Source organism: Betta splendens, chromosome 4, assembly GCF_900634795.4.
Source record: "Betta splendens chromosome 4, fBetSpl5.4, whole genome shotgun sequence".
NCBI lineage: Eukaryota > Metazoa > Chordata > Actinopteri > Anabantiformes > Osphronemidae > Betta > Betta splendens.
This window is the reverse complement of record NC_040884.2, coordinates 16,942,333-16,964,563: the sequence shown is the minus strand read 5'-3', so window position 1 is coordinate 16,964,563 and position 22,231 is coordinate 16,942,333. Positions and strand designations below refer to the sequence as shown.

The window sequence follows — 22,231 nt, the reverse complement described above, 5'->3', positions numbered from 1 at the left end:
CAAGGTCCTCATTTGATGAATAGTGTTTCCTACATACTGTAACTTGAACGTGACACGTCCACCTGCTCCTGCCTGCTTTCTTTCTTCACATGCAGCAGGTTGACGTAAAACACTCATTAGTCATTCTGTCGACGTAGTTCCTTAACTAAAAGCAGAAAATATTGCCCAAAACATCCCTTGTAATTGATAGTTACATGGTCATTGCGTTTGCCCTGGGGATAATTGAATTCAGGGCCAGCCGTAATAAATATGGCTTCAAACCTGACTTGAAGGGAGCTACTGTAGCATCCGTCTCTCAGCAAAGCCTCTCAGAGGTCACAGCCTCTGCTCGGCTCCTTTAGCGAGAGAAGCAGAGCGACAGGTGCAGGCCGGCGTCAGGGGCCTTTTCCCATGGAAAGCTCTCCACGCACACCAATACTCAAAGGCAAGCTAGGTTTGACACCTGGAATCATTAAAAACCTGAAAGGACACTTTGAAATATGTTTAATGATGAGATGGAAGAAATATAAGGCAGTGGAAGGAGCGCGTTTCACATTTAAGATGAATTACAGACAAGTCTACGTAATGAATTACACCGTTACACTGTATACGTTCACATTTATGCATTTTGTACTAAATAATCGCATGGGCGTGTAGATATGTTCTTCACTTCCTCTTGGACTCGATGGCCTTCATCAGCGGAACCCAGCGGGACACCGCGTGGCCCCTCGCCTTCACCTGGCTCATGCTGGGCCACATGCTGCCTTTGGCGGTCGCCGGGCCGTCGCACTCGTCCGCCTCCGAGCTGATCTCCATCTTCTGGATGATGAGCTTCAGGAGGCTGTGCTGCTTCTCCAGCAGGCTCGACATCTCCTTCATCCTGGGGCAGAGTGGTTGTTGTTACAGAACAGGATTCACCGTCACCTCATGTTTGACCACTAGATGCCGCTCATGCATCAGAAGCTGCGTCGACTGACAACACGCTGCACGATGCATTAACTTACAGTAGTTTAGTTGTAGCACAGCTTGTGGTGATTCACTGTATTAGTTCGAATGATTCTCGAGAATCTTAAATGTAATTTGCTCCGTTACCTGGACTTCTGCTTTCGGAGCTCGTTCTCTATCATTGAGCAGTTCTGGGATTTGGCCTGAAGACGACTCCACACTTCACTGGTCTCCTCTTCGCCCGTGATTAACTGCTTTAAATAGTGCTGCAAACACAGTCGATTGAGTCACAAATACACAGAAAATAGATTAGTGGAGTATTTGCACGTGGGCGTGGAGCCCGCTGTACCCGGGAGCACTTGCGATTTGGGTAGATGGTGACGGAGGGTTTGTCGACTCGCTTCATAAACCAGTAGGGGAGTTTGTCTTCCAGAGCCGTGTGGAGGTCAATCTGGGGTCAACAATTACAAACCATGACTCAGATAGGTTAAAAAGCTTTGAGTGGCACCTTATTTTGATACATGCCTGCATGGCAATTCGCTTCAGAGCAGCATTTCTTTGGACCTCTGCAATGTCCCCAACTGCTAAGCCGATCTACAGCACGACAGAAAATCAGTAACAACCAGTACAGCAGTCAAACCATAACAAGTAGCATCTTAAGGATGAAAGGCAAAAAAAGGAGGTTTATAGACACACACTCACCAACAGGTTCACCAACAGAATTGGCATGAGCAGAACAAAGGCCACAAAAACCCAGTAAGTCAGGAAACCAAAGGGAAGTTTATTGTCGAGATAGGTTTCGAGGAAGTTGTTCTGGTAGTTCAGCTCCCCGACCATCATGGCAAAAGTCTGCATCACCGAGAGCGGCACGCTCTCGAACTGTTTCTGAAAGCAGAAGAAAAAGGCACCAGTGTCATCTGGTCAATGTAAGAAACCCCCCAGTATGAATCAGTCCACTGGAGCTTACCTGGTTTAGCATCAGAGCATGAAACGCCAATCCAAATGCTAACATCAGATACGTGAACAGCATTACAATGCGAACCAGCGTCTTCATGATCTCCCCAAACATCACAACGTAGATGCCGATGCCCTCGAACCTGAAGAAACAGCAGAACGATACTGTACGAACCAGTGGACTCGGCCCAATGCGCCGCATGGAACGGAGTGAACGTCACCGTACCTCTGGAGATACAGGAGGAATCCAATCCAGGAGTTTAGAACTGCCACCGCCCCCGCCTGCCAGTGTAAAGAGCCCTCCGCATTGGACATGAGAGGGATGATGTACAGGAGCGAGAAGATGGCCGACATCCAGTCACATTGGTTGGAAAAATCCTTGAAGTAATTCCAGCGCTTTCAAGTAACACAGAAACGGAAAATGAACCTGCTGCTATATTATGTATACACATAAATAAGTAGATTTAAGACATGCTCGATCACTACCTGCTGTGATATCTGCACCACTTCCTTGCCTATGCAGTAGATGTTCATGACCAGCACCATCACCATACAGAAGCTCAAGAACAGACTTTGCTGTGAAATATAAAAAAAAAAAAAGTGTCTTAACTTGAAGGATTTCTTTGAATCGCTGCAATTTTATTTTAAACGAGCAATCGGCACCTCAATAAAGGATGTGGGCACCATGATGATCTGGTGCTCGCCTGTGTCGGTGGTGTTCATGGTGGGTCTGAGGGTGACCATCAGGTGAGTGAGGGGCAACAGGCCCAGCAGGTACAGGAACATGTTGAGCAGATGAGCCCTGCTGCCGTACGCGATCCTGCGTGAGACAAAGAGGCCGTCAGGACCGGCGTGCGCGTTACCGTGGCGACAGGCCGCCCGCCGCGCGCGCACGCACCACTTCATCCGCAGGTATTTCTTGCAGACAGGGTGGTTGAGGAGCTCGATCCGGTTGTACTGCACCATGGCCTGCGGGAAGAGCAGTGGATGCAGCTTTACGCTCGGAGGAAACATGTAAAACACCATTCCTCATGACAGAGCCTCAGCCTCATGCAGCAGCTAATGCCGCTGCGTTACAGCGGGTGTTCGCCCTAATCCAGTGATACTGAAGGAAGTACGTGACTGCACGACCACCTCTCTGCTTATCAGTCATCATTAGCATTCTGATGCAAGGTCAGAGAGAAGAACGGCCTGCTCACGTTGAGGGCAGCCAGCGGCTGATACTTCCCCTTCTCCTCGAACGTCACCTCCAGCGGAGCCTGGAGCCACCGGAAGTCATACTCAATCTGCACCACACACAGAGAGAGAAGTCACAGGACTGAGCAGAGATGCAACACTGCACCCGAGGTCTGCAGCCGATTCTGTTTAAAAGTGTTTTTTTAAAAATAACAATGCTATTAATCAGGAAATTACCAGTGTAGCCGGAATGGCTGTTTATGTAAAGCAACAGCTACATTAGCAGCAAACATCGGCCGTGGGCCCCAGCGGGAGGTTGGCTTTATTCATTAAAAATGCCTATTGATCACCAGAAAAGCTTGTTTGCATTAATATTAGCACAACTGAAAACTGGACTGACTGCAGCGTTGATTAAATAAGGAAATAAACTGGGGGGTTTAAACTCGTTCACGCGTGCTTAACCCATAATAATTAAAATGGCACAGTGAATTGCAGACTGATGTTGTGGCTGTGGGCGAGTTGCGTACGTGGTAGTCGGGGCTGTTGTGGTCGTCGTCAGACTCCCTCACGCAGCGATCCAGCAGGTACTAGAAGAAGAAGAAACAGTGAGAGACACGAACACGATTTTAAATTTCAATATTCATTTTTCATTTCTTGGCTGCAGCTGAAAACCTTGTAGGTTTCGGGCTGAAACTCAATCATGTCAAATATGGGACATCGCTGGCTGGAGTCGGGCGAGAACAGTTTCAAAGCCTCCGTGCTTCTGTTGGAAAAAAAACAAACGAAAATTAAACATTTTAGTCTATTTACAGTACTCCCAGATGCTCACATGGCACTGATACGGAACCATACGGACCTATTGGACCCAAATGGACCTAAATGGGTTCATATGGACCCATAAGAACCCACACAAACCCATAAAAACCCATATGGACCCATACTGTACAGACCCAAACGAACCTAAACGGACCCATACAAACCCATACGGACCCATACTGGCCCATACAAACCCATACCAACCCATAGGGACCCATTAAGGCTTGATTGTGTAGGCCGCATGCACACCGACACTGTACAGTACCTCTCATTGTCAATTACAGCGTTGACCACGTCTTTCCTTCCGTTTTGCAGAGCTTCATGCAGGAACGATATGTCGTTCTTGTTCAGGACGAGCTCCGCTCCCCGGTTCAGCATGAGCCTGACCGCAGCCACGTGCCCCCCCCTCGCAGCGAAGTGGAGTGCCGTGTTCTGGGGGAGGTACATAACAGCAGAGAGCCTCGCATTTATTATACAGTACAACAGTGATGAGGACTATTCTGTGCTATTAGTTATGAGTCCCAGCGCAACACTCAAAAACTCTGACAGTTATTGACAGGCAGCCAAGTCTGCACAGTCCAAATATCAACTGTGATGAGGCTGAGATTGATGCGGCCGTACCCCGTCTTCATCGGTTTTATCCAGCAGCTTGGGATTGGCCGAGAGGAGGATCTCCACCGTTTGTGTGTATCCTTCAGCTGCAGCGTGGTGCAGACAAGTCAGGCCCTTGTAATCACTGTGAACAACACATCCCCAGCGGGAATCAGCCCCGTGCATGGGTCGGAATACAGATTAGTGCACTGCACACGGCAAAGGTTTCATCTCTCATACAGTATGTGTGTACAGTGTGTGCGTTTGTGAGCGCTCGCCTGTGGAACAGCGCGCCTTTGCGCAGCAGCAGCTGCACCACCTTCGTGTGGCCGCCTCTCGACGCCAGGTGCAGCGGCGTCAGGCCACGCTCGTCCCCTTCGTTCAGCAGACGGGAGTCCGTGATGCTCTCCAGCAACCGGTGACACGTGTTGATGCGGCCGTACCTTAAGGAGCAGTGACACAATCAGTCTGTGAAGGCACTTTGGTACTGGCGGACTGAAGGAAGGGGGACAGAAAGCAGAAATACAGTAATATGCACTTCAGGATATTATATTGCATGTGTGAGACATCACAAACTAGCCTGGACTTAATAAACACGTTCTTGGTGATACTGGGATAAAAAACGTCTTCAGCCACTGTTCCTTTACTGGGAATTACTAAAACCACTCAAATCAAATTGGGCAAAGAGCTAGAAAATAACTCAGAAAACACAACACACGGCAAAGCGAGACAAAGTTCAGGGCAGAAAAGTGTGAAGTAAAGGTCACTGCACAAGCTGGAAAAAACAATAAATCACTAATAATAAAACAAGCAATCAAAATGTGTACTTACTAGAAGGACAGAGAACAATCTGACTGACAGGAACTGAAGACAGAGACAGGCCAACGTGAAAAACAATGTTCACACAGAGCAGGTAACAGCGACAAGCAAGAAACAAAACCCTTGAGAGAAATACAGAGACCTTAAACACAGAGCAACGAAACGTGATTAGACCAGAAAACAGGAAGCGGCGTGGGACAGAAGAAGAAGAAGAAGAGAGACGTGAACGAGGCTGCTCAGGAACAAACGCTGCTCCGCGCAGTGACACAGGCGGGATTTGGCAGCAGTGGAGGAAACAAACAGAGCATGTTAGCAAGCGGACAGATGCGTTTAATCAGGAAGTGACCAGAGCGAAACACGGGAGGTCAGGAGCAGAACCAGGACGAGTGCAGGACTCTCTGGAAGCGATTAGAGCGAGTGAGCAGCGAGCAGTTAGGACCAGCATCAGTCAAAATGTTCCGAGGAGCCATTATTCACCCATGTTTTATATTCTGGTGGTGCCACAGATCAATACACAACACTTGGAAGAACTTGTCAAAATGCAATGTTACATTTTTAGTGAAGCAGCTCTACTTCTCTGGAATAAAGATGCTTTCCTGAAGTCACTTGTCTGCTTTCTAGACACATTCACTGCCGGTTGATGCATTACTATGCTCGGGTTGTAGCTATAAGCCAGCACAATATGCATCCCACTCAAATCAGCGGCACCCGTGACCTTTTTCCGACTCATCTCCCAAATTCCCCAAGTTTAAGAGCGTCTCACTGACGACGAGGTCAGATCAGCGTTTTTTTAGGTCGGCGGCGTTGAAAGCGGTGCCTTTCGGGGATCAACGGAACTCACTGAGCAGCAAAGTGCAGGGCCGACTTCTTATCCTTGGACTTGCACGCGAGGCCGACCTGCCCCGAGAGGCCCAGCATGTTCTTGACGGAGTCGTGGATGCCCAGTCTGCAGGCGTAGTGGAGCGGCGTGCAGCCCTCGCTGTCCTCGCAGCTGAGCAGCGTCTTCACGCAGGTCTTCTGCAGGGGAGACGGGCGTTGAGGTGGCGCGTACTGCACGTGCAAAGCACTGTCTCAACACACTCGGATGAAGGTCAGCGGATTACCTGCAGGACCTCCTCCGGGAGATTCTTCAGGCCCTTGGGCTGCAGAATGGCCAAGTGAAGGAAGTTACAGCCGCACCTGTCTTTCACGTTCACGTTAGCCCCTGCGGAGAAGGCACAGAAGGGGGGGGGGGGGGGGGGGGGTTAGAAGCAGAACCCACGCCCACGTCCGCGGTGGAGGTGCACGACGCCGAAACCTGCCTTTGGACAGGAGCAGGGCCACCGTTCTCCACGCGCCGCAGCTCGTCGCCAGCAGCAGAGGAGAGTGACCTTTACAGTCGATGTGGTTCAGCGCTGCGCCCTGAGGAGAGAGCGCTCCACAGCCTCAGCACCGCCGCGGTCATTAGCACATCTGTTTCACACACGCTGCCTGATAACAGCCTGGGAAGGCCTTTATTAAAGTGTAGGCTGCACGGATGTAGGTTAATTAATTAATAAATTGAAGTCATAAATGATGTTAGTGATGCCCTTATATCTATAAAAGCTGAATGATGGTGGAAAACAACCCTCTTGTCCTATTGTAACAATGTTTTCACATCTGGAACATCTGTGAAAAAGTTTAGTAAATTTCCATCTTTGCTGCTCGAACGGAAGCTTGTTGTTGGTCTTAGTGTGAGTCTCTTGCAGCGTTTACTTGCTTGTTTACATGCAGCCCAGCTTTCTCCCACTGCGACAGTGCTCGTGGTGCCGGGCACATCCTGTGTACAGCAGGTGTGTGCTGTGCGTTTGTGTGGTGTGGCTCTTATTTACCAAAGAAATGAGGTAGTCCGCCAGCTCTGCATGGTCAAATATTGTAGCCCTGGAAATGCAAACACAGTTGCTGTGAAGCGGCCGCACATGGTTTGCCGAGTCTAATGCTGCGGGGCGTCAAGTGAGGACAGTCCTATTTTAACTCGGGCTTTGTCGGGACGTGATGTAACGACCCGCTCACGCCGCTACAGTCGTAACGGTTCACGTTGATGACGCACTGACTCCAGATTCTCAGTATTCTGCTGACATTCTGCACGGGGGGGGGTGAGTGACACTCTACAGAGACTCAATAAACCGTTAATCTCTGCAGTCTGGGAGCGAACATCACATCACAGCAACATTTTGTCCGTTTAGCTCATGTGTCTTAAAGCAAATCATAGCAATGATGCTGGAAAAGCAGTAAGAATGTTGAGTCGGTGGTTTTGTATGAAGTGAGACTAATCAGAATAATTTATCTCAACATTTATTCCATTTCTTTTGTCCCTTCCATGATAATTTGATTTGCTTTTAGGTGAATCTTGGTTATGTATTCATTCTATTATTACTGGTATCCTCAATTAAAGCTCATTATTCTGATAAAAGCTTCACATCTGTTTCCCTCCGGTTTGCTTTGCACAGAGGGGCTGATCTTTACACAGCGAGATTAAGCAGTCGAGCAATAATGTACGTACAATATGCTGCATATCTACAAACAGGACAATAAACGCAGCGGTGTTTGCTCTACGTGACGACAATCGGTGCGTTAGTTATTAGTGTGAAGACATTTTGGACGATAAGCCTGTTTGGCTTCTTGATAAGAATTAATGAACGCGCACTAATTATGGCGGGGCTCCTTGGGTTCGACCCACCTGTGCAGAGGGGTCTGACACGCCCCGTCGGTCAGGTTGATGATGTCGTCCACGCGGTCCACGGAGGAGAGCATCAGCTTGACCACCTCGGTGGCGCCCTGGGTGCAGGCCAGGTGGAGCGGCGTGCACCTGTCGTTCTGGACGGGCACAGTTAGCACCGTGTGTGTGTGTGTGTGTGTGTGTGTGTGTGTGCGTGTGTGTGTATGTGTGTGTGTGTGTGTGTGTGTGTGTGCATGCTCGCTGCCTGCACACTGGGGGCTGCAACACAAGCCTCTAATGAGACAAGCAGCTCCACGGGAGGAGGCCGCGATCGCTCCACACTTTAACTGCAGGTAATTTGTGTCAATTTAGCCGTTACTGTAGTCACTGTTCCTGCTGGAGCTCTGGCCTCACGCCCAAAGCGAGACGCCGCCATCGCTCGCACACGACGCGCGAGCAGAGCGGCCTGGGCATCTGGTGTTTTTTCAGGCGTATGAAAATGACGGGGCCTTTTTTTAAAAACAATGCAAATCTGAGATGACGGCGTGAGTGGCAGCGCCGGCGGGCGGTTTGCAAAGCAGCCGGGGCTGCGACAGGCAAACGAACGCCTGGACCGGCCTCGCGGGCCATTTGGGGGGTCGGGCGCGGTGTGCAGTGGTGGAGATGGGGTTCGGGCCGTGCGTACCTGTTGCTGGTCGACTTTGGCCCCGTTCGCGATGCAGAAGCGGATGACGTCGATGTTCCCACCGCGCACGGCCAGGTGGAGCGGGCTGCTCTTGGACTTGTCTAAATAGTTAATGTGGCACTCGGCTGAGCGGCCGAGCTCCTCTCCTGTCGACAGAGCGTTAAAGGAACCGTTTCACGATGGAGCAGTTGACAGGAATCATACGAGGCTTTTAACGTTGTCAAGTTCAGTGTTTGGTTTATTTCGACCCACCTTCCTTTCTTTGCTTTAAATATACTCTACAGCTCTTTTGTGCTGTTTAGTTGCAGGAAGTAATGAGTAATCATGCAAATTCCTGGTGGGCAGTGTGTTTAAATTCAGCAGCAGCACAGGAGTGTGAATACTCATCAGCTCCCTCGCAGAGTAATCAGAAATATCATAAATATTTTGTGCTGTGACTAAAGCCTTCCCAGACAACACAGAGTTTCCTAAGCAGACCCCCCACTGTGCGTAAACACACTGTCAGCCTGTTACATCTGGCCCTTTTCCCTGAATGCGAGCGCGCTTCTTATCTATGTGCCAACTGCGCTGCTCGGCCTTGTGAAAAGCCTTTTCAGTCCCGTCGCCGCTTTCAATTTCCGATGGAGGATGGTGGAAATGATTTCTTTTCTTTCTCGTACCAGCCTTCAGGATGACTTCCATGGCCTTCTTTGCGCCCGCGAAGGCAGCCGCGTGTATGGCGAAATGGCCGAGCTTGTTCTGCTGGCACAGCCTCGCGCCGTGTTTTATCTGCGACGGACACACACACACAAACACGGGCCGGTCTTTGTCAGGGAACGACGGCTGACGGCGGCGGCGTCCGACCCCCGCGCACTGACGGGAATGAGTGCATGAGCTACATACCAGCATGCTGAGGGCCTCGCAGTTGTTGATGGAGCAGGCCAGTATCACGGGGCTGTTCCCCAGATCCCCCTCCAGGTTACAGTCTGTAGCACTGTAGGACAGCAGCAGCTGAGGGCGGAGATAATCAGACTGATCAAACAGCCCCGTCCTAAAACCTCCACGCCTGCATCCTTTATCCTCCGCCACACGGCAGCCGGGCCGGGTCGGGCTTCTACGGCCGTTACATCATTGAGTCTTAATAGAACACTTAGTGGGGTTTTAGCTGTCAGCTGGAATAGTGACAGGTTCATAGAATGTGTGATGCAATGGTGATGATAATAACTAGTCTCATTATTTTCCTTGTAAGCATGAATTTAAAATAATAGGAATAGAGCTCACACAGGACTTGACTTGTTTCCATCAATTCTCCCCGTACAGCACGACCCCCCCCCCCCCCCCCCCCCCCCTGCATCCCATCCATCATAAACGACCTTCCATGTGACAAAGCACAGCTCCACACTTCACACAACGCGTGGCCGCCTGCTCACCTCCACCAGGCTGTTGTGTCCTAGGTTGATGGCCAGGTGCAGGGGGGACAGCAGCGCCGCGTTGAGGATATTGGGGTCGGCCCCCAGGTCCAAAAGAGCCCTGCAGCTCTCGGGCTTGTTCCTCTCCACTGCCCAGTGCAGGGGCACGTTGCCCTGCTCATCGCAGCTGTTCAGCTCTGAGCGAGGACACAGGAACACAGGCGACACAGGAACACAAGGAGGCACAGAGAGGCTGTACCATCACTTCCAGCAGTCTTTCACATTAATAGTCCACGCTGATAAAGAATGATCGTGCTTCGCCGCATACAACAGTATACATATACATATTTTACCTGTGCATCCTATGATGGACGGCTGAAATCTGCTTACCCTGCGAGTCTGCGAGGGTGGTGATGAATTGGATGAGGGTGACGTAGCCCCCCGCGGCGGCGTGATGAAGGGGACCGGCCCCGCATTCATCTTTCTCCTGCAGGACCTCTGGGCTCCTCCTCACCAGGTTCTCCAGGAGAGTCAGGTCGCCCTTCTCCGTCAACTGGGCCCGCGTGCAGAGGCAGAGGCAGAGGCAGAGGGAGACAGGGGCAGTTTGGCTCAGCGGTTCCATTCCCCGTAGCGACGCGCCCGGTCCGGTTCGGCCACAGGCTCACCTCGAACACGTTCAGGCTCCCCAGGCCCGGCTCGTCGTCCTCGATCACGTACGTGTAGCAGCTGGTCTGTCGAGCCACCTCCCTGCTGAAGTTCATGGCGTCGCGCTCACTGGATGCGGCCGGGATGCGGCGTCTGGAGACACGCGCATACACGGAAGCTGAGTGAGCGGCGCTTGCTTTGCTCATGCGCTCTGGACAAGTGACCACAGGCCCAGCGGTGGACAACGAGCGCTGTCCTCACCCGGAGGGACATCCAAGGGGGTGCAGGTTGAAGCCGTTTTGTTGCGTCCAGCTGCTCCTCGCACGAACCTGCGGGAGAGAGATTAAAAAAGCGACTGTGAGACGAGCAAAAAGGGCGGCTCAGCTCAGACTAGTGTTTGGTTGGGAGTCATTTTGTCCAAATTCTGCTTTGCTCCCGTTTATGATCAGATTGACTGACACATCCCTGCACTTCGTGTTTACCTGGACGGACGTCCGGCGTCTGTGAGGCTGAACCAAATAATTGTCACCACATGAGAGCTCGGTGACTAACTTGAGCTCTCTAAGCTTCCGTTGCCATGACGATCAATTTGATTTACTTGAGGCAGCTCTGAAGATTAATGATCATCAGCCAATGAGGTAAACGGCGGCTTTCACCATGTTCTTGTAAGTATTTGTTAGCCACCGTCCAGAAATCTAGAAGAATTTTAAGTGTTTTATTCACCACAGCATCCGTCTGAGAAATGATTTCCACTGGGAGCTATCAATATTTTAGTGCCTCTTGTACTTATGGTAGACTTTGAGTCCCACTTAAGATTTGACCACAATGTGGAATAAATGATGAGTCACACTGAGTGCCTCTAATGCACCAGACATCTATACATCATTTTACATCTTCTAGTGCGGATTGAATTTCACATTACAGTCCACACAGGACACTTTTTCTCCCCCTTCAGTGGATTTGACGGTGACTTAATGCGTTGTATGTAATCCTGCTCATCGTTTCCGGGCGTCAGTGGCAAACAAGTGTCATTGACTTTGCAGCGGAGCCCGGCAGTCATCTGTTTGCACGAGCCATGTGTACAGGAAGTGCACTGATGGGCTCTGATAAACATGTTTCCCAAACAACTGTCTAGTGGTAGATTTAATTGAGTTTAATAACTGCAGCCTCGCATGAGGGATTTGCTTTTTAATTGTAGAACAATTACTCACATGTGGGACACATGTCGGTATAAGCCCGAAAATTCGAGCTAAGTTGACAAATGTTATAATGGTTTAGTAACAACAGATAACATGATCAGAGTTTGATAAATAAATGATGAAATTAAAGGAATCAAGGCGTAATGAGTATGCGCTTTGCATTAACTTATTGTTCTCTGTGCAAAAATGCTGAATCTTACACAAAATGTCGTATTTAAACACATTTTCCGTAACCTAATACTTCAAAGTCCGCTTAGAATTGATGAACATCAAACAACAAAGAACAAGACTAAAGATGTGATACTCACTGTGTGTCTGTGATGCTGCTGGTGAGATGAGGACCTGGATGCTCTACTCATCACCACAAGAAGGCTTTAAATAGTGTGTGGAGCCAGTGAATCCTATTGCAGGCAGGACACTGCCCCTTGTGACCAATTGGCTCACATGCTTTGTTTTTTTTTCTTCACAGCAGAGAAGCCGAGCGCATGTTGTAACGCGATACGAAATTTGACTGGAAACAGCACATTAAGCGGCAAACATGATACCGGAGCCGCCTTCACGGGTTTTAGTTAATGCGTCTGGATGCTTTAGACTCTTCAAATGCGCGTTATGGTTTACTCAGTAATGGTCAAGAAGTGCTCATTTCCACCAGTGGCTCCGAAATTAAAAGCCCAACATCATATCACACACTGTAATAAACGCAAAAATGACATGACTGCACAGAATCCAGCTCAAGCTCCGTGACAATATACAAATATTAGGCTGGGCCATACACTAGAATTGGGACTATATTCAGATCAACAGGAAACCTTTCAGAAAGGACACTGATATGATGTTTCAGATGATTCATCATCTGTCAAACCTGAGACAGCGCGTGAGGCTGCCGGAAACAGGTGGACAGTGTGTTGACACGGAAATGATGGTGTGAATGTTCAATGAAGTGAAGTCATGCAGAACCTGTCCGTGTCGTCTCATGCTGCAACGCTGAACGCCAGGAAGAAGGTCAGAAACACACACCAACCTTTGGAGTAAACAAAACATTTAAAAGAAGCTTTATTACATTTACTACATTTATACTGCACCTAAGGATAAATAACTAGCGAATACTTCACAGAGTGCAGAGTTCATTCAAAGTACAGTTCCAGGTTAGGTTTTAAAAATCTGCAGTCAGTCAACTGCACCTGTAGACGGCATCAATATTTAAAACAGGCATCATCAGCTCCATCAGCCCCTGGACGTGTCCAGCTGTAACAAACATCTTCACACAGGTGACACTGTGCAGTTCTGGTTCTTCTCTGCTGGGCTTTGGGCCTGTTGTTACATACAGTACAGTACAGTTTGTGTCACCACTCACCACTGATGAAGAACATACAGCACTGTATGTGGTAACGTGCAAAAAGGATACTGTGCGTATGCCTAAAGTCACCCATTATGTTTGATACCAGTCTATTGTGCTGTATTTTGCGCTTTGTCAGTGATTCTTGACGATATTCAGTGAAAGCAACCTAAGACCTTGTTGATCGTGCGGATTAAGGAATATTCCTCAGAGGATCTTTATCAGACAGGATTATCAGATGAGGTGAATCATTAACTGAGGATTATAGTAGCATTTCTACCAGCGTGATCATCAAGGGAATAAGCACTGGGCTGGAGTATTATCTGAGCTTCTAGGCCAGTCGGACTTGTGTAGCTTAATAATATTACTCTTAATTAAGAAATTTTGCTTATTTTACTACTACACTGAATCAGTAATAGGATTTTTTGATATTTGTTTTACACCAGGATGGATGGATTCAAAATAAAAATGAAAATTAAATCTAAAAATATAAAATATAAAATGTAAAAATGAATCAAAATTCAATTTATATTTTTAAGTTACTAAGTTTTTCTGATAATATCAAAAGTGCTGTAATTCTATTTCAAGAAGTCATTTAGTTACTTTCCTGCAAACAACAAGTTGCAAAATTATCCATCACAATAAACGGTGTCAGCTTCCTCCCTCCAGATCCAGAGTCCACGCGTCTAACAGCTCCAAAACTAATATTTGCCCGGTTATTGTCTGATGTGTTGTTGTCCGGGCGATGTTTGCAGAAAAGCCACACGCGCAGCCAAGATGAGGCCAGTGTCACAAAGCCACTATTATCTGTCCCGTGGAGCCTGATGAATTGCTCAGATCAGGTGATATTAATGCACAGGAGTGAAGGCCGCAGCACAATAAGGCTGTGTTTGTCTTGGAACTTTGCGGCGGTGACCTGTTTAACGCACAAAGGCGGATTTGAGAGTGCGTGTTCCTGTAATTGCAGTGACAGCGCGGCTCTGAGGAGGATGCGCTACCGCGGGAGAGGATGCACAACTGTACGTTGTGAACGACGACACAGCTGCTGACGCATCACATGCCGGGCCCTGGCGCTGGAGGGCTACTGGGGACTAAATTATAGATTCAAACCATTATGCAGAGGGCACAAAAATAACCGGCAAAAAGAAATGTCATTTCTCATATGCTTCTTTACGTGCTCACTCATGTGTTTCCCCCCCAGATTTACTAAGGGGTAAAACTTTACTTCTTATTTTCCCCCTGATTTGCATATTAAGTGCTTTGTTGGCGAGGGGCCGCCTCGTGCCAACACTGTAAGAAATGACTAAAAAAAACAAACATCCACGCAGTTAATGGTTTGCAACGTGTGCAAAGTGCATTAGCCGCAGCGCTGTCAATCCCGAGTTCACTACGCGCTAAGTGGTGTTAGTACAGTGGATGTGTAGGCGTGTGAACATGCGCCGCTGTTCCATCACTTATGAATGAGGTGCTTTTTGCGAGTGCCGTCGTCCCCGGGGTCCGCGCCGCCGCGCCGCCGCTTGACACCGGCCTTGTCCGCCGCGTAAAAACCACCGCGCACCAGCCATCAGCGAAACTCTTAATACAGCCATTAAACGGCCATAAACAACCCAAACCCTCCACGCTTGCTCAGCTGTTTGTTTTTGGGCCGTTCACGCACCTGTCAAACTACATAAAACGCCCATGAATGGGGATGTGGATTTTAGTTTAAATATATTCACATGGTTAATCCCTTTAGTCACACTAAGGATTAGATTCTTTATACTTATACAATTAGGAGCTTCTCAGGCTTTATTGAGATATGCTAAAGAATCATATGTGAATAATTTGTGTTTTTGCAAAGAAATACACATGATCCTTACGTTTCCTTTTCTCTAAAGTTAATTATGACCGTCTGTCACACTGAGCCATGTAAGTTCTAAGTGATCTGAAAGGTCAGAGCAGGACAGATGACAGTCGTTATCCTGAGCGGCTGTAGTTTCTGTGTGTGACTCCTTCTCTCCTTCTCTCTGTCCGTTGTTTTTCCATCCTTGCGAGGTTTAACTGGTCTGAGCTGAGCTGAGGTGAGCTCAGCTGCATCGCCCTGACTACCGGGAGCGTTGTGACTGCTGGACCCTCAGGTATAAATCCTTAAGGTGCCTGTGATTACACGTGTGGAATCGCACAGGTCAAATAAGAAAACAATCATGAGGTTCAGAGGCTGCTGTCGCCTACTACTCCCTCACAGTTATGTGGTACAGCAACATCTGCTGCCACCATCATTTGTCCCTAGTCCATGTTTTTATACATATCAAGACATGTGTAAGTTGTAAGAATCCAAGTACAGCATGCATGTAGACATTGATCCAGATATTAATGTTTGTTGCAGCTACGTGTCTGAGCTGGTTGCATTCAGCAGAAACACACATTTCCAGCAATAAGTGCAGTCCAGGGAGCTCATTTGTCAAAGCATGCACAGACTGTACTGTAGAGCAGCTTCTGAATGCAGGCGTGGGACCTCTCAAAGGAGCTCACGTCATCAAAAGCGCTCACGTGCAGCTGTGCTGTTACTGTATGTCCTACACTGGCAGCATGAAAACACATAATCATAAATAAACAATGACACCGTGACCATTATATGTTTACTGTTATATTTGATGAGTCAGATCAAGAGTCGAACGACTGAACGAGACACAAATGTGTGTTACAGCTTCTAACAGCTGGGCCCTGTCGCCTGGAGCCCAGGCCTCTGATTATCACTCTACGTCGCTAATAGAACATAACAATAAACTCTCCTTCAGCTACAGGTAAGTGTTGAAAGCTCACATTAGTACCAGGATACAACAAAAGCTGGTTGTGGATCAGTGAGACGATCATGAGTCACGGATCCAGGACAAAGCTCGTTAACCCTGACGCTGAGGGGCTTAACGAGCGCTGACCACCAGGGCAGTGTGTCAGCAGGGATGAAAGCTGCTTACTCCTAATTATACTTGTATAATCACGCACTATATAACACACTGCGAGTACTATTACTGGACTCAGTACATAGAGAGGAGAGGAGCTGTTTCGGCTGAGCAGCTCTGTTTTCTTCTTCATTTAGCGTCGGAGGACGTACGAGCTACGAACGGCTGACAGACATTGTTGGTAATGAACTGTCTCCACTTCGCCGCCACCATTATTTTGAAGGTCAACTGACAAGTCTCTGCGGAGCCTCCAAACGGCCGTAATAGGCGCGTAACGTCCCCGTCACGGCCCACCGAGCCGCTCGCTGCAGCGGTTTGAACGGTCGCACTTGGCACTCGGCGCCACGTGCTAACGAGGGTCCACAGACAGTTTTAACCCCAGCCTGATAAGCCAGGCGCGTTCATTCACGTCCTCCTCCTCTACGAGGGCCTGTCAGCGAAGAGGGGGGGGGGGGCGCGAGCATCAGCACATGTGGAAATGAGCTTAAGCTAATGAGCATGACACCACCTTGTGGAGACAACGGAGATTTCCGAGAGAAGCCTCATACTGTACTTGTGCGGGCAAGCTGTTCAATTTTTAATTGGAGAGGAAAAACGCTTATGTGACAAATGTACCAACAGTGCTGCTTTGTGCCATCTGGGAAAGCGGAGCGCTTTAAATATCCCATTTTCTTCTCCGCTGTAATTGCTGCATGAAAGTCTCTCTGTTTTATTTTTGCTTGTCATGTTTTCAAATCCGGCCAAACCAATCCCCCCCCCCCACCCCCCCACCACACACACACACACACACACACACACACACACACACACACACACACACACACACACACACACACACACACACACATACACAAACACACACACAATGTGTTGGACGGACACTTGAAAAATGAGAAACGAGGCAAAGAAGAGGCGGCGAGAGAGAGAAATAGTGATGCAGAGACGACTCAACAGAGGGAGACGCGCGGAGCAGAGGGGCGTGGATGCTCCGGTGCGGCAGATTTACGACTTCTCGTTTGGAGAATACTGCTGAAACAGACTCATAAATGTTTTTGATGGTCCACAAATAAATAACTCCCGGCGTGTCGGCTCAGCACGTAATAAATAATCTGAAAAAGCTTAATCATTCACTATCCTTCTGATCTGCTTCAGGGATATTTATGTGAGTACATTTGGTATATTGTGGAGTTTATACTGCACATTTTCCCTTTTTTTTCTATCTGTCACCTTCAGATATGGGAGATTTTAGTGAAGTTGTCTATCAGAGTTAAAAATGGAGAGCTCGCAGGATTGGAACGCAGCCAAACAGGGAAAACCTTTCGTTTTTTGCATGTTACATCTCACTGGTTGCATCTGAGAGCCGTGTTCACCCGTGACCCTCCCCTCCCACATTTACCAGCGTTCCCAGCTTCTGTGTGCGCGTGCACGTGCTCCCGTCAGATGCGTCCGTGCACCGGTGCCAGTGTTGAGAGGCTCCCTGCGATTGACCAGCGTGTGGGTTTGCATCTGTGCGCTCGTGTGTGTGTTGGCGGAGGTTTCCCTGGAGAAGCCGAGCAACAGAATTGACCTCGCAGTAAAAAAAGACAATAATTTATACTCTGGCATTGCACAATTTTCTCCTGTCCTGTTGTTATTTCAGGCCTTTGAAAGCATCTCTTCTTCTTGTGCTGGGCCCATTATTGATTTCTCTCGACGCTCTGCCTTTAGATTAGAACGCCGACGTTGAGCTCATCATTTACGATCCAATCAAGGAGCTTTCATAAGCTTCTCCTCATAGTTCCAAACCAGTTCTACTGTAGGAACTACAATATTTAAGGTCCAGACTTCCCCTACTGTGCGTTTTGAAAGCCTCAAATCTAACCTAGCTGTAAAAATGTGTCTTATCGGACATGGTCCAGCTGGCAGTGTCAAACTGATGGCTTTATACCCTCTAGGGTTTCCATTCAGGATAAATTAGTTCAATAAAAATCCAAGACGGCACCAGACAATTAAACACCTTGCATGGAACAGAGTCCAGCTGTATTTATAATGACTGGAAGCTTACGCTGATGAATGCAGTCATTAAATAAGACAGGACTCAATAGTTTCAACAAGGGACAGTGAACGCAGCGCCAACCTTGAAGCAGCATGTGAACTCAGGACCACAGTGCCTCAGCGGAGCTTTGTCTTCCTCTGACGCCCATTGATCACCTCGTAACACGTCTCGCTTTGTGTATAAGGCTCGACTCCTAATGTGTCACCGGGTTTGTCTTGACAACGTACTTACTGTGATGTATAAACAGCGTATTTCAGCTCAGTAATAGCGTCCATCTATCGTCACAGCCAGAGGGATGATGGCTTTTAAATTGCTTGGTTCAAATCAAGCAGCTTCGGGTTTCAAACTTAGTTGAAGTCTTTTCTATCACAAAAATGCTGCTTTGATAAATATCACGATTACTGTAGCTATCAGCCTTCACCTGATGTCCCAAACTGTCCTGATACAGTTCTGCTTCAGGGTAATAATAAAACATGCGTTGAATGCGACTAAACATAACGGAACTGTCTTAATTGCCTATACTTCCGAGTTCGGTTCTGCTCTAACCTTTCCCACAGGTGTGAGTTACACAGCCTCTGAGGGCTAAAACTGCAGCCAGAGCTGCCAAGGGCCTGTCTGACGGTCCTTTTGAGTGCTTCATTTCCTGCCAGGCTCTGAATGATTTTCTGCCACAAGACCCCTGAACTGCCAGTGCCCAGCAAAGGAAAAAACAAAAGCCCTCTTCTTTTAACGATGACCCGACTCCCTCGTGACGTTAAACTTGCACCGGACCCCGTCACAGGAAGGTTAATGTGGGTGCATCGAGCCAAGGACCATCTGTCCTCAGGGGTTTTCCTTTATGGTGACAGCAATAACTCATTTTGATTGTTCTCATCATGCCTCCACTTTTGGATGAGGGCTTGGGTAGAGGGCATGTTGAGATGTGCAGGGTTGCCAGGCTCACTGTATGATGGATGAAGGAACAGACGTCTGTCAGGATGTAGTCAGAAGAGAACTCAACGCTACAATGATCTAACGGGAGCAAAGGGGGCACATGGTGCTGTATGTGAAAAGGTCGACTGGGTTAGAGGGTCCAGCATTTACCCTTTTCCCCAATCGCAATAATGTAGTCAAATACAAAGATGGAATAGGAGGTCTGCCTCCAAAAACATTTGACCTATTGACCTCTCCTGAACGGCCATAAACAACTGCGCATAAAACTCAAATGTGCCACCTGAGCAGACCAAGTGATAAACCAGGCACACGCATGCAAAATTTACTGCTGCTGTAAGTGTATGGACACAAGCCTGGTTGTCAGAGCTTGGACAACTATTTCAGACAGACTGCAGACTATTACTGTGAATAAGATGTACTGTAGGTTAAGTAAAACATTTTTGATTTGGGTTAGAGAAATGCGTTGGGACGTTTAATATACTTCCCTTCAAGGTTCTCCAAAAATAATGTGGGTCTGATAGATTGAATTTGATAGCACCGGGATATATATTTACTCATTTGTGGTTAGATTCAGAGCAGGAAGGAGGTTGGCAGAGGCAGAACCAGGGAGACATATCAAAGGGGATCCCTCAAATGGAGATCAGGTAAATTAGCAACACTAAGGTTTTTGTCGTGTCGCTTCATGTTGTGCTTTGACATCTTATTAAAGTGATTTTTATAAATGCACGTCTGGTGTTTGGTGATCCAGACGTTATACCCAGTCCCTTATGTCTTATCTATACAAGCTTGGTGTGGTTCAATCACTGACCTACTGAGGGGGTCATAAGGTCAAGGACAGAAATCCCGTTCGGCACCAGTGATGTCATTAATAGCGTGGTTTAAATTAGAATGCGCTCGAGTCCATCAAGAGTCATGACACTTCCTCCAGTTAGCATTATCTTTAATGTCCAATATGTGTAACCTTGACGGATGCAAGAAAGATGAAACGATATCGCATCATCACTGGAAGCTGCAGCCACGGGACGTATCAATCGCGTACATTGGATTGCTGCGCGTCTGCCGACTTGATGAATTGGTTAATGCATATATCCAACTTTATGGCACGCGCAAGCCAGGGGCTGAGGGGATGGGAGATTGGCTGTCACCCCCATGCCATCTCCCACACTTAAAGCTCCGAATCCCCCCGGTGTGGCCATGGACTCGTGTCAGCAGGTACCGTAAACAACAGCCTGGACAGGACCCCGTGCCTATATTTAGCCCTGTTTGTATACATTTGTCACCTAATAACCCGTTCACGGCGGGAACAGGACGCGAACACATAAATCAAGTAAAGTAGGCGTGGATCAAGCCTGAGCGAAGTTAATGAAAAATTGATGCAAAACATAAAAAGGTAGTTCCATAAGAAGTCCCATCAAATTTTAATGGCACAGAATATGCTGCTTTTCTTAGTGGGGAGAAGGAGAATCCAAAAAAATGGACACACTGTGTACTAAATGTTGTTTTCTGTCAGCCGAAGCTATTTGGGGCGGGGTGATCCCTCAAAAAACAGCCTAATTGGACGTGCAGCGCATTAGCGGTTAAGCACAATATCAATATTACAGGGCGCTATTAGACCTCGGTACCAAATCTGTCTAGTAACAAACTGCTTCTCCTCCTGCCTGTAAGAAAACACCGAACTCTGTGAGAACTGTGTTGGTTTTCCTTCTTTGTAAAATTTTGAAAGATGAGATCATTTGTAAAAAGTGGAAAAACAAAGGCGGCGTCTCGTCTTATTTAAATAAACCTCCCGTCTTTTTCCCCCTCGCGTTCATTTGTTAGAGGATGAAAGAGTTTCCCCATCACTGTATCCCTCCCAGGAGTGGGCAAGTTTTGGTTTCCTGTCCAAATGATTAATCCTTCACATTATTTCGCAGGGGGACTCATAACAGCATAACACTACCTGTGGACCCAATTACACAACTGACAAGAGTATCCGCGCAACCCTCTGACTTATGGCAGCATAAAAACAGCCTTTCTGCTACTAAGTGATTTACAGAAATGATTTACATAGATTAACGACCGCTGTGGACGGCGGATGCACGGAGTCAGGTCTTGGTGATGTTAGAGTTTTGACCAAAGATGCGGAACAGATAGAAAACTACTTATAACAACATGTCATCAGGTCTGAAGACTCGTTCGTTAACCTCCCCGTCTTAATGACTTTCTGCAACATAAAACACCGAACAATGATTTATTTATATCATCTGCATACAGTGTGTGCGATTGGAGGAAAGCAGTTCACCCAGTTCAGCTAATCTGCCACTGCAGCTTATTGCTATTCAACCCATGCACTCGCCTCCCAATCTTTTCCTCCAGCACACTGTGATCGGTGGGATCAGAAGAGGTGCCACACCTGCCACGAGCACAGAAAGCTCGATCCTGGACGGTAGGCAAGCAGTTACATCAAGTGGATGCTTGTCTTATTGTGCCATGAAGAAGCTTTCTGTCGTCCTCTCTCTCTCTCTCTCTCTCTCTCTCTCTCTCTCTCTCTCTCTGTTGTGGCTTTACTTTGATTGATAGCAGCAGAAAGTAACAATAAACACATTGATATAGACACGGAGACGACATATTTCAAAGGTCCACGGTTGGATTTGGACCAGGATTTAGCAGTTGCATAGTTACATGCTACAGACTTAGACCGATAAGCCCCTGGGACCCCCCATACACTACGCACGTATTTTGCACAACCAAATACCAAAGTGTGTTTATGTCCATTGTGAGTGTATTTTGGACGCGTCAGGTATTGTTGGCAGCGTCAGAGGTGAACAGGTGGGTTTTGTGGGATGAATGAAGGGATGACATAGATTAATGACCCCGTTGAGCAGCAGACCAATACACTGAAGGCCACTGCTGCCCACCATGGAGGGATAGTTGTGCGGACCTTGACATGGCCAACAGCTAAAAATAGCCAAAGAGAATAAACAAGCTGCTGCTGTGGTGTGTTTCTTCCTTCTTATTGACAGAGACACACACACACACACACACACACAAGCTTGCCCAGATGCAGGGGCACACACAGTTGTGTGTACAACCACGCACTGCACCGTGGCACTTGCAAAATATCCAAGCTCCCGG

At 47.9% G+C, this 22,231-nt stretch overlaps 1 protein-coding gene across 1 annotated transcript; it reads right to left on the bottom strand.

Annotated features, from left to right (window-relative positions):
• Positions 1-468: 468 nt before the first annotated feature.
• On the bottom strand, positions 469-15,046 carry trpa1b (transient receptor potential cation channel, subfamily A, member 1b). The gene is made up of 29 exons (XM_055508449.1): positions 12,183-15,046; positions 10,937-11,004; positions 10,696-10,828; positions 10,421-10,583; positions 10,052-10,227; positions 9,525-9,632; positions 9,302-9,410; positions 8,643-8,788; positions 7,979-8,115; positions 7,131-7,179; positions 6,582-6,681; positions 6,384-6,484; positions 6,122-6,297; positions 4,740-4,904; positions 4,492-4,606; positions 4,136-4,302; positions 3,727-3,817; positions 3,582-3,641; positions 3,078-3,164; positions 2,777-2,847; positions 2,542-2,698; positions 2,365-2,454; positions 2,105-2,274; positions 1,892-2,021; positions 1,627-1,809; positions 1,450-1,518; positions 1,274-1,375; positions 1,072-1,190; positions 469-859 (listed from the first exon to the last, which is right to left on the bottom strand). The coding sequence occupies exons 1-29, from the start codon at positions 12,231-12,233 to the stop codon at positions 646-648; spliced, it is 3,507 nt and encodes a 1,168-aa protein (XP_055364424.1). The 5' UTR covers positions 12,234-15,046; the 3' UTR covers positions 469-645.
• Between the last annotated feature and the right edge of the window lie 7,185 nt (positions 15,047-22,231).

Bases quoted from the DNA above. Each gene is read 5' to 3' on its own strand.
- trpa1b (XM_055508449.1), bottom strand. From the start codon at position 12,233: ATGAGTAGAGCATCCAGGTCCTCATCTCACCAGCAGCATCACAGACAC. The intron at 6,682-7,130 runs GTAAATAAGAGC...CTCTCTCCTCAG, and splicing joins CGGACTACCTCATTTCTTTG to GGCGCAGCGCTGAACCACAT. The intron at 2,275-2,364 runs GTAGTGATCGAG...GTTACTTGAAAG, and splicing joins TGGTGCAGATATCACAGCAG to CGCTGGAATTACTTCAAGGA.